Source organism: Vespa velutina, chromosome 2, assembly GCF_912470025.1.
Source record: "Vespa velutina chromosome 2, iVesVel2.1, whole genome shotgun sequence".
NCBI lineage: Eukaryota > Metazoa > Arthropoda > Insecta > Hymenoptera > Vespidae > Vespa > Vespa velutina.
In genome coordinates this window covers 842,796-855,000 of record NC_062189.1, presented here as the reverse complement: position 1 = coordinate 855,000, position 12,205 = coordinate 842,796, and the positions used below count along the sequence as shown (strand labels likewise).

General features: G+C 29.1%; 2 protein-coding genes across 5 annotated transcripts; one reads left to right on the top strand and one right to left on the bottom strand.

Moving 5' to 3' along the window:
• Positions 1-2,296: 2,296 nt before the first annotated feature.
• LOC124947023 (ornithine decarboxylase antizyme 1) lies at positions 2,297-5,988 on the top strand. The gene is given in 5 exon segments (XM_047488596.1): positions 2,297-2,393; positions 2,395-2,496; positions 2,586-2,835; positions 2,926-3,082; positions 3,355-5,988. Coding segments are annotated over 4 exon segments (564 nt in total). The 5' UTR covers position 2,297; the 3' UTR covers positions 3,042-3,082; positions 3,355-5,988.
• LOC124947019 lies at positions 5,811-12,115 on the bottom strand. Of its 4 annotated transcripts, none has more exons than XM_047488585.1 (20): positions 11,986-12,115; positions 11,680-11,797; positions 11,373-11,533; positions 11,199-11,287; positions 11,054-11,108; positions 10,704-10,952; positions 10,550-10,621; positions 10,388-10,451; positions 10,160-10,297; positions 9,913-10,083; positions 9,359-9,849; positions 8,819-9,269; positions 8,358-8,746; positions 8,041-8,269; positions 7,778-7,947; positions 7,504-7,696; positions 7,155-7,368; positions 6,372-6,562; positions 6,162-6,292; positions 5,811-6,038 (listed from the first exon to the last, which is right to left on the bottom strand). In XM_047488585.1, exons 3-19 carry the CDS (start codon positions 11,511-11,513, stop codon positions 6,165-6,167), a joined length of 3,435 nt encoding a protein of 1,144 aa, XP_047344541.1. In that variant the 5' UTR covers positions 11,514-11,533; positions 11,680-11,797; positions 11,986-12,115; the 3' UTR covers positions 5,811-6,038; positions 6,162-6,164. The 4 variants fall into 4 exon arrangements, with proteins under 4 accessions (XP_047344541.1, XP_047344543.1, XP_047344544.1 ...); XM_047488587.1 differs by having other exon boundaries at positions 11,373-11,523; XM_047488588.1 differs by having other exon boundaries at positions 10,704-10,765; positions 10,823-10,952; positions 11,680-12,050.
• Positions 12,116-12,205: the final 90 nt, after the last annotated feature.

Here is a 12,205-nt window from a genome sequence, read left to right as displayed (position 1 = left end):
TTAAAAAGGTTTTGTTCGGACAAATATTATACATACATGCATATCTATCTACATATGCATGTATATATCTATGCACACGTGAAAATATAAGACAACTGTTTGCATCGTTGTTATCTTTATCTTGCATCATTCTGTGCTTATCACAATAAAGATATATATATATATATATGCCATGCGCATGATACTAAATAACGTGGAATATTACCGACCGTTGACAATTTAAGCTGATTCATTTTTATTATAGCGTGACTTGACAGTCGAGAATCATATGCTTAAAAAAAAAAAAAAAAAAAAAAAAAAAAACCATTCGTAAGACAAAAATGATACCCACGTATGTACCTGACAATTTGTTATACGATATCTACACACACACACACTTCGATAACAGTTATGGTCGTTCGTCGATCTGTTTATGTTGTTGTTGTTCTTCTTTTTTCTTTCTTCCTTTATTCTTTTTTTTTCTTTTTTTTTTTTCCCCCTCTACTTTATTTCATATTTTCGCGGAAACATACGATCGATTTCTATTTTCGTTTGGTTTATATAAAAAAAAAAAAAAAAAAAAAAAAAATCAATACCTTTTTATGATCCCCCTTATCGATGACTTTTCTCCTTTCTATGTTATTATCATTATTTCCAAATATAAAACGCAACGTGGTCGGATAACTTTTTTAATAATGTAGTTATCTATGTACGTATTTTAATGTATCTACGTGTGTTCGTATATGTGCGTCTAAATATACGAGTTCGAATTTCATTGTTGAGATATATTTCAGATAAATAATATACATATAATCGTGGTCACGACCATCGATGTTTATCGGCGTATCGATAACTTTTATAATAAGTAAATTGATTTTATATGCATATATATATATATATATATATATCTTTTGTTTACGTTGCTAGATTATCAATTAATAAACTATATTCTTAATGATTCGTTCGCTTTAGATAAAGAGAGAGAGAGAGAGAGAGAGAGAGAGAGAGAGAGAGAGAGAGAGAGAGAGAGAGAGAGAGAGAGAGAGAGAGAGAGAGAGAGAGAGAGAGAGAGAGAGAGAGAGAATGAGAGAGAGAATGAGAGAGAGAGAGAGAGAGAGAGAGAGAGAATGAGAGAGAATGAGAGAGAATGAGAGAGAATGAGATAAATAGCATAATGGCGAACACGGAATTATACAACGTAATAGTTTCGATTAGGAATACTGTTTTTAGCATTTTGTCTGGGGATTGGTAAAAGATTTTGGCTGAATTCGTGATACGAAGAAACGCGTCATCTTCGTACATTTATTTCTTCTCGTTCTTCTTTAGTTCCACGTAAACACATACGTGCGCTCATTCACAGACACACACATACATACATAGAGAGAGAGAGAGAGAGAGAGAGAGAGAGAGAGAGAGAGAGAGAGAGAGAGAGAGAGAGAGAGAGAGAGAGAGAAAGAGAGGTAGATAGGATTATACGGTTTGGCTCGATGCCCATTTTTAATGACGTTTGCATTAAAAGCAACGATACAAGTAGTGATCTTAACTTCCATACGTATAGTCGTCCGGAATCTTTATAAATTGACGATGTTCACCGATTTGTTTGTCATTTACCAGTTATCCTTTTGTCCGTTCTAACGCGATCAAAGTTATACATAATTTTCTGAAGTTATTTTTGATTTTACCACGTATTAATCAGTGATAACAGCTGACCAACGTGTACGCCTCGGATATATTATATTCATAGAGTGATTTTGATCGATCCCGCTTCGCTGCGTAGCAGCATCGCGTTTATCGCCATTTATTTATTATTTTTTAATTATTCGTTAGTATATTTGATTATTGTTATTTGTACAAAATGGTACCAAAGCCATTGGAATTGTCACCGAGGCTATGGTAAATATTTCTTTTAATTATGACTTTTTAATAAGAGATATTCTTGACATAAATTAGATTTAGTTATAAAAATAAAAGAAGAAAATAAATAAATAAAATAAGACAATGTGTCTTATTTAATATATATATATTATATATATATATATATTTTTCAAGAGTCCATAATAGAGGAGAAAGAGAGGTGAGATCGCTTTGGAAATCGTCCTATCAGTTTTATCTCTATCTTGTTTACATGTATAAAGATACATACGTATGTTCGCGTCATAAGGTATTTTTTTTTTAGAAATCAAAACAACTTTGGATTTTATGATATTATATAATTTAATAAGGAGGATTATTATGTTTTGTCCCTTGATTTTATGCAAAAGTTCCAAATAGTTTATATATATATTGTATATGAAATATTTTCTGCTTTTTTTAGTGAAATGTCAAGTAAATGTATGGACGATAGTCTCGAAGAAGGTTCCAGGCCACTCCAGCATTATTGTATAACGCTGGGTGTGGGGCCTCTGTGGTGGTCCTGATGTGCCCCATGCCGCATTGTCTGTATCTACAGTCAACACAGAGAGCCGCGGCGTGGGGATCAAGCAGAGTCAGCTCTCTGTGAGCTCCCACATTGTGCAAGTACGTATTGGATTAAAAAAAAAAAAAAAAAATTAATGTTTTATTATTAAAATTAATAATATATTGATATTTATTTTATAATATTGTAGGAGGATGAATTGTTGAAAGCTGTAAGAAGTTGTGAATCATTACGCCTGACCTTTACGCTTCACTTAACAGAGAGTACATCTGTTGAGTGGGAAACTGTAGTATGGCGCCGCTGTCTTTACATACGCGTACCAAGCTGCCTTCTACCAGAGGGTTCCAAGGAGGGTTTTGTTTCCCTTCTGGAATATGCCGAAGAAACACTACATTGTACTAATATCATTGTTTGTCTCCGTAAAGACAAATCAGATCGAGGTAGTTGTCGGATTCCTCTCTTTGGAACTGTAGAAGCCTTTTGTGTTGAAAAAAATTCTCCGTCTAAACCTTTTTGTTGTTATGGTCTAGCAATGCTGGTTCGTACCTTCATGTTTTTGGGCTTCACAGTACTACCACCGACTCATGCCTTGGTACCACCAGGCAGTGACGCTGGTAATCTCTACATGCTCTATGCCATCGAGTAATCGGCAAGCAGCTAGACTCCTCTCTCAAATTTAACGCGCAGGTATTAATACGATTTTTTAGGTTTATCCATTTTCTTCAGCATATATATATATATATATATATATATATATATATATATATATACACAAACACACACATATAACACATGTTGTAAACACACGTATACAACATGTTTTAATTTTATATATTATTTCTAAGCTAAAATCAGCCTTATTTTTTATTTTCATTTGCAAGTATATCTGTGTTTATTGTTTTAAATAATAATTGGCTTTACTTAATGTTTATTAATTATTTTTCGTTTTATCATTACAGGTACCATTATAACGAAGTTTATGATAGAATTCAACAAAATGGATATGTAAGAAATTAAATAGCCTGGTTTTTGTTTTTAATATTTTTTCCTTTTTTTTTTTTTTTTTTGTTTGCTAGATGCAGTTTCACATTTTGTGTGAAAACTGCGGAACAGAAATTTTGATTTCTTTTATTTTATAGTGTAAATGACTAGTGAGAAACAATTGACATTTCGAAATCTAAAAGCGAAGAAAAATAATATGTATTGGTGTATCACCTTGGCGTTAAATTTAAGAGATATTTAGGAGAACAGAGAGAAATTATAGTCTCGTATATGTAGAGCGCGCGTACGTAACAGGCTTTTGATGAATGTATCAATTCATTCTCTTGAACACAATGTTAATAACTCTTGTAAGATCGTATAAATTGCTGACAAAGCTTCCCACGTATTCTGAAGGAATTTGATGGTTAAATGATACAAATTAAATAATTAATTGTGACAGAAAACCATCAAATTATAGGAAAAATTTATTATCGATAAATCTCTATATGTTAATCGTGGCAGATTGGGTATCACCATATTTTTCTTTCTAATAAGATTCACTTTCTCTTATTTCTTATCATTATTTCTAAGTATTATCGATATTAGTAATATTTTATATATATATATATATATGTATATATATATATATATGTATATATATATATGTATGTATGTATGTATATATATATATATATATACTTAGATTTAATATTTGTTGTGCAGGCTCTACTCAAATTTTATATATATATATATATGCGAATCTGATTATTTCGTAGCTCAGATTTCTAGAAAACAAATTTTTGAAAATTTCCGAAACCATAAATCAACAAAATTGTTTGGTATATTCTTTGAGAAACATGTTATGTTAATGTAACAAATGGTGTAATTATTCGCTTTATTTCATATACACGTAGTATTTTGAGAATAATTTATTTGACCTTAGAAGTTTAATCAATAACGATCCAATTGCAGTAATCACTACTGCAATGTATTAAAATATCTGGAGTATTATATTGAGTATTTTTCTTTTTCTTTTTTTTTCTTTTCTTTTTGTTAGTATAATAAGACAGACACATATACACAGTACTTATAACCAAATTCGAAAATTTCAATATAGAATGATTATCAAAACCAAATATTTTGTTTTAAGTGAAGATAATAACAAATTAGAGAGACATATTACAGTTCAATAATTCAGATTACCTTTTTTTTTTTTCTTTTTTTTTCTTTTTTCTTAATTATCATAGAGGTACTGCGACTTTGTAATTGTTGTTATTATAATTTATAATTTTTATTATATCTAGTTTTATTAATTTTTAATCATATTAGAATATAAGCAATATTATATATATCTGGTAATTCCCAATCGATTAACTTTGGAGAGTTCTTGCTAATAAATGTGTTCTTTAGTGTTGACTTGATAACAGACAAAGTTGAAAATGAAAAAAAAATACAAAAAAATACAAAAAAAATGTAAAATATTAAAAAATCATAAAAAATGTTCATAGCTTAGTAGAAATATATATATATATATATAGAGAGAGAGAGAGAGGGAGAGAGAGAGAGAGAGAGAGAGAGAGAAAGAGAGAGAGAAAAGAGAGAAAAGAAAGAAAAAAAGAGGTAAGTGAAGAATGACGGATTATTATGTGTTAAATTCATTCAAAGTAATCAAGAGAATCTACTAAAAGATTTTAAATTGGAAGAAGAACAAGTCTATATACGTTTTATTCCGTCAGTTAGTATTATATATTCATACACACTTGACCACCTAAAAAGTATATGTATGCTACATTTATTATTCATACATGAAAAATGATTGCTAAATAAAAATTGAATAAAACACATTATGTCGTTATTTCAGTCGAAAAATAATTCTTACTTATCTCGTAAATTTTGTTGAAAAGCAAAAAAAAAAAAAAAAAAAGAAGAAAAAAAGAAAAAAAAAAAGAAAAAATTATATACATGTTGAGAGAGATCCGTTCAAAGAGATTTATATTTTTTGCGATTTTTATGATTTAAAAAAAAAAAAAAAAAAACGCAATTTCGAAATGAACAAAGATGTATGTAATCGTGCGAAGAATATGAATAATGCTAATTAGAAAGTTATAAATGCAGATTATTAAAAAGATCAGTAATTTTTTTTTGTTATTTCATATATTAATATAATCATTATCTTGTAAAAATATATAAAAACAATTCACAAAAGCTTAAAGAAAGAACAGAATATTATATAATACTTCTTTTGATTATTGTTATTTTTTTTTTCTTTTTCTGTCTTATTAAAACATTCTACTATAATGATCTCTATTGTTCTACACAGATTTTATATTTCTACATATTATATATTGATAATATGTTTATATGATATCGTTGAGATATTCCTATATGATTATATTTCAATAGTTTCGTTAAAATTTTGGAATTGTATGCATGATTAAGAAAAAATTTGTTTTGTTTATTTGAAAATTGAAGCATACCTTTGTATATACTTTCGTTAACAAAAATTAATCATTTACAATAATTGTCTACAAATCCTGTAAATCAGAATGATTAACACGCGTTTGTATCTCTTTCATACTTTATACAATCACAATTATATTTTTTCACTCTCACATTTCCTTTCTTTTCCAACGAGTTTTCTTTCTTTCCATAATAAAATTTCCTGTATAATTAATAAGAATATTATAAATAAGATTTTGATAAATCTATTTAATATTTAATATTAAAAAAATACATTTTATAAGACCTTTGATATATTTGCAAAAAGTAATATTACTGTACTTACAAATTATTTAATACTTGGAGTATCAGATGCATTTTTAGGAACGAGACCTAAGCTATCTAACATACCACCAGATGGTACTGATTCTTCAATAGGGTAAGCCGTCATTTTATTACATTTAATCAAATGTGCAGCTATAATAATCAAAAGGAATATTATTACATATAGGATCATTATAATTTTGACAATAATTAATTATACTTTTGTATTTACCCAATTGATTGCCATCATTTGTCGTATAACCACACCGACATTGCATTTTTTTTTCTAATGGGATATTTATAAGCGGTGATGGAACAACTGAACTGGTCTTTGGCCTTTCGTTATGAATTTGTTGTAAATGTTCTTTAAATGCGCGCCAACAACACGTTACGTAACGACACTGTTGACATCTTTGCTCTCCGCTGCAGTTAGAAATGAATCATTTGTTAGAAAAATATTTTTCCTAATTTTTAAACTTGTTTTTGTTAAGGCTGTTCATTATCTTTTTTCTTTTTTTTTTTCTTTTTTCTTTTCTTTTTTTTTTTACGCCATCAATGAGAACATATACGCGTAATTCTTGATCGATTTTCTCGAACAAGATCTCAATTTTCAAAATGAAGATTTAATCTATCACGTATCGGTTTCGAATTTTTGAAAAAGGTTATTTTTTTAAAAAATAACCTTTAAAAAAAAAATCACGTTAAAGAATGATATTTTTCTGAGAATAGTTTATGCATAAATAAAAATCTTTTTTTAAAAATTTGAAACGCGATAAATTATTAAACCTTCGTCTTTAAAATGAAAAACCTTATACATCAAAATTGAGTTATTTTTGTTCTCATTGATTTTTGGTGAAGTAAAAGTTTCGTATATCCCTCGAAATTTGGTGCGAAAGAGAAGGAGCTCGTATAATTGTTAATAATTTTCATATACACACGTTTGAATGGTGTATGTTTTATGTTCGTGAAGTAATGCATTAAAAATGATTATATAAAAAATGAAATATATCCTTACGGATAATGATCTTGTTCGTCAATATCTTCTTCGCATTCTTGACACGGTAAGTGACTTGTAGAAGCATTTACTAAAATTGGTCCTGTACTCCATTTTTTGACATATTCATCTTTTGGTAATTCAGCGACTGGACTTTCTACGTCAAATCGTCTTATCAGAGGTCGCTGTTTCGGTATCATTATTTCATTTTCCTTTGTAGAATATGATATAACTTCTACAAGAAATTTTTTTAACAACCATTATTAGATAGATATGTACGTACATGTATACGTGCAAAAAAAAAAAAAAAAAAAAAAAAAAAAAAAAAAAAAAAGAAAAAAATAGCTGTATTGATATATAATGGGCTTACTTGAATTGGTAACAGAGTCGTGTAATTCTCTTTGATGAATTTTCAATGAACTTTTTTGATTAAACCATAAACAACATCTTGGACACTTATTTCCACGGCCTTGTTCTCTCCTTACAATGTGTCTTTGCATATGGAGAAAGAATGAATGTATACTAGACGCATTCGTTTGTCCTTCGACAATAAATTCTATAATCTATTAAATACATTACTTTGTAATATTTATTTGAAATATTTATATGCAATCGGATCGATCGAAATTTATATTTGTATTCACCTTTAAACAATAAGGACATTGTAAACCTTCACCCTTCTCATGAACTTGATAATAATGATCTATGACATCTTTGTGACTAGATGTTCGATAACCACAGTTATCGCATTGATACGGCATCTCCGAAGGACAATGCATCGCCGTTAAATGATTAATCAATAAATTGCTATTTCCTGGAACGTTTATAAAGAGATAACACGTATATAAATTTTGTCGTTAATATCTCATTGTTGAAAATTTTATATTGTTAAAACAATAAAGCTCACCAAATTTTTGTTCACATATGGCACAAACAACCATGTCACCGTCAGAATTACCAAATGTACTATGAGCTTCTGAAATATGTGTAACTACTTGATGTGTAGAAGAAAAAGCTGTACAACAATAACGGCATACAGGAAATTCTGATTGATCAGGGACTTGGGGTGGTACATGACTGATCATATGTTCCATTATTTCAGTATTAGACCGCATTACAGCAGTGCAAAGGAAGCACTAAATTATGTATCATAATAAAGCTATAATATATTGGTCAAATATGTTTCATTAAGATATAATTTATTAATATCAATTAATAAATTACCTTAAAATATAACGAAGATTTATTCTCTTTTAACAATAAAGTTTTATCACCATCCATCGTCGCATAATAACATTTTTGAAGTTGAATTTGTTCAGTTTTATTTTCCCTTTCTTTTTCCTTAATAATTTTCGTATCAGAAGTATTTTTCTTTACTTCCGGCTCTGGACTAGGTCGTGTAGATAGAACTCTTTTCCTTCCTCGTTTTGGACCAGGTTTTATTAAATGAGATTCTGATTGTTTGATATTTTGAACTATTATTTCAGGATTTGCCTGTGGCTGATCTTTCGACATTATCATGGGGGTTAACGGAGGAGGATTTGTTTTTGAATAAGACCAATCTTGAAATGGATTAGCTGCAATTTTTGCAAGACGTTCTAACATGCAATCACCTAAAATAATAAAATGCATAATTATTCGTACGTTATATTAACATAAAATATTTATCCTTATATCTAACTTACTAGAATCTATTTTCGTTTGTTCAGATATATGAAGGATGATATTGTCAAATGCACGTGCCGCAGTAGCACCGTACATTTCTCTCCAAACAAGTTCATCCAAAAATTGTTGTATCATTTGTCTACTAAGTAAACTCAATGTATTTTGAAACATTCTTGGAACTATTTTTCGTAAATATTCCATTACGTGATAATTGCTCATGAAATTTCTAGGATTTTGATCGCAAAATGCTGACTGCGTTACATTAGCAAAACCAAGCTCTTGCAGAGTACTTTTGTCAACCGTAAAGTCAGTCATAATTTTAGAATCCGTATGGACCCAGTCTTTCAATGGATGAAGGATATTATTAAATCTTCGCTTGTAAGACCTTTCTCCATCTTGTACCGGATCACAAGCACGTAATCTTAAATCTAACGTCGCCATGTCCAAAACGCCAAGAACTTCAACTTTTACCTAAAAAAAAAATATCAAACAATATTTTCACTGTGGAGATTTCTATGTGACGGTTGATAAAAAAATAAAAAGAAAATGATAATTTTTACCTGACGTAAATTGCCATCTTGCGAAGTGGTACCTAAACTGATAACACCAACTTGTATCATAGAATTTTTTCCACCCATTCTTCGACTTTTATCCCATATAGCAGCTGTACACGCACTACGTAAATTCGTATAAAAATTTTTTACGTATATATTTGAAACTTTAACCCAAGAAACTACATTTTGTACATTGGTTTGACATGCCCAATGATAAATAAGTTTTAAAAGTACAGTAGGAGTATATGGTGCTCCTTGGAAAATTGAACCAGAAAAGATAGAGATAAAGCGATCTGGGCAACAATTAGAGATCCAAACGTATCCTCCGGAATATGGGAATGTACCTTGATCGCTGTACATTCCTAGTTTAAGTTTTACTCTTTGATAAGTTGTACTATGCAATATGCAATATTGTTCCGATCTAACTAGACCTTGTTGGATTAACCATTCAGCAAATTTTGTAGGAGAATACATAAGTACACCTTTTACTTTGATATCTGTGAAAATTTTTATTAGTGTTAAATCTCGCACTTGAACGTAAATATTGTCATATATAATACCTAGCTCTGATCTTTCCTTTAGCGCTACTTGTGGTATTATTTCTTTTGTACGAAGATTTGGTCTTGCCACAACAACTAACGAAGGAAAAGTTCTACCTCCGTTCATTTTATTAAACGTAATTTCTCTACCATCGGGAAGATTCTTTTTTGATTCGTCGATTTGCTCACAAGCTATAACACATCTCATGGTACATCTATCGTTCATATAACAAATAAATTGATCAATTAAGAATATATTTATTTTTACCTGTATTTTTTATTCCAACTGATATGCCACCTATACTAGTCTGTTCTGTAGGTTTAGATCTTAATGTCGTTTGATTTCCTTGAGATTTGTTCACGGTTTTTATTCTTAGATTTGTAACACCTTGTGGAGTAGTAGTAGCTACGATAATTATATTGGTTTTGGAAATATATAAAGAAAGAACTTTGTTCATATAAACTCACTTTATGATTCTTGCTTGAAATTACTCACTTGAAGTAACAACATGAGTTGTTGTGTTAGATTTAGGTCGACCACGAGCAGGAAGTGGTGCAGGCTGTAATGGAAGAAAACAAAAAAATAGATAAATAAATAAATAAATAAATAAATAAATAAAATATTGAAACACAAGATGTTTATATTTTAACGTTATACCTCCTCTATGATATCAGGTTGTTGCTGTACCTGTAGAACTTTCGTTCGACGTCCTGATCTAGTATATTTATACTAGAAAAATTATATCAGAAAAATATTAATCCCAATAATTTCTATTTCTACAGGGAGAAATAGATAATTCAAATTGTCTTACATTTTCTGATTGAGACTGTGCTGACACAGATGTTGGTGAAGCTGTTGTTGTTGTTGTATTGCCTATAACAAAACTTTTTAGGTTGATTATAAATGAATCATGCTTCTTATATAAATTGCTACCTTGTTGTTGATTAACAGATCCTAGAATAACTCCAACTCTTGGATCCACAACAAGTTGTATATTCCCTTGGGTTCCATTCGTATTATTTACCATATTAAGTTTTATTTGCTGGCTTTTATTCTGATTCTTTAAAATATACACACACACAGACACACATATATATATATATATATATATACTCATCATAAATTTTATTTAATTAAATATTAATATTACATCATACTTACAACATTTAACAAAGGTTGTGTATTCTTTACAATTGGTTGGGACGTATTAGGAGGACTGAATGAATCGAAATATACAAATGAGAACTTACAAACGAATGAAAATAATATATTCAGATTCTAACGATTAATGATATTAAATACATACAGTGTATATTGATATCCATTGACAGTTCCAGATTGACATACCATTTTTCCACCATGATCCATAACTAGCTGTTCCAATGTAGTTGCAACCTTATAAATATTTAACTCATTAGATTTATTATTACAGAAATATTTTTCAAATTATGATGATATTTCAGAGATATATATATTATACCTTATTGCAGTCTTCTTGTAATTTTTCTCTTTGTTTTAATTGAGATTCACTGAGTGGTTCTTCCATACATTCCAAGTTCAAAGTCATATGAAGCGGTCTATTACTTGTAATTGATCGTGAAACTGTACGTGACTTCGGCATCTTGGAATTACTTATAATATCTTTAATTAATTTTAATCTCATGATAATATATAACAATTAAAATTAAATATACAGCCATATATATACATTCACATATAAACATATATATATATATATGTATATATATATATATATATATATATATATAGATATAAAATATACTCACGATTTTTTTTACGTCAACATAAATCCATGAAGTTTTAAATCATTCAAGTTCCAAGCTCCCTCCAAGTTACTTCGAAAATGCTACTGTCTGTCTCAAAAAGAAGCGGCCCTTTTGGCGTCTGTGACACCGTAAAGATCCATAATTATGCAATTAGGAAACAAAAGCTTGTTTATATGCTCGTCTCGATAGCACTTTAGGCTTTTCACAGTTTATTTATTTATTTTTTTTTTTATTTTATTTATTTATTTATTTATTTATTTATTTTTTTTTTTCTCGAAAGTAGAATTAAACTTAAATATTTCTTACGGAGTCAATTGATGTTAATTCCATTGAGAACAAACGAGAAACGCGCAACAGTCTTTTCAATAGGAGCTCTTCGTTAACTGTTAACTAAGATGGCGTCATCTGGTATGTTGATTTTGTTCACTACATATTAAATGTTTTATTTTTAAAAAATTATTTGTATATATTATTTGTAAAAAATTATTGAACAATATTATTTGTCATAATGAATTTCATTGGTGCA

Coding starts and splice junctions, on each gene's coding strand:
- LOC124947019 (XM_047488585.1), bottom strand. CDS start 11,513: ATGCCGAAGTCACGTACAGTTTCACGATCAATTACAAGTAATAGACCG. Junction 10,298..10,387: donor AACTCATGTTGTTACTTCAA/GTGAGTAATTTC, acceptor TAATTATCGTAG/CTACTACTACTCCACAAGGT. Junction 8,747..8,818: donor ACAAACGAAAATAGATTCTA/GTAAGTTAGATA, acceptor TTATTATTTTAG/GTGATTGCATGTTAGAACGT.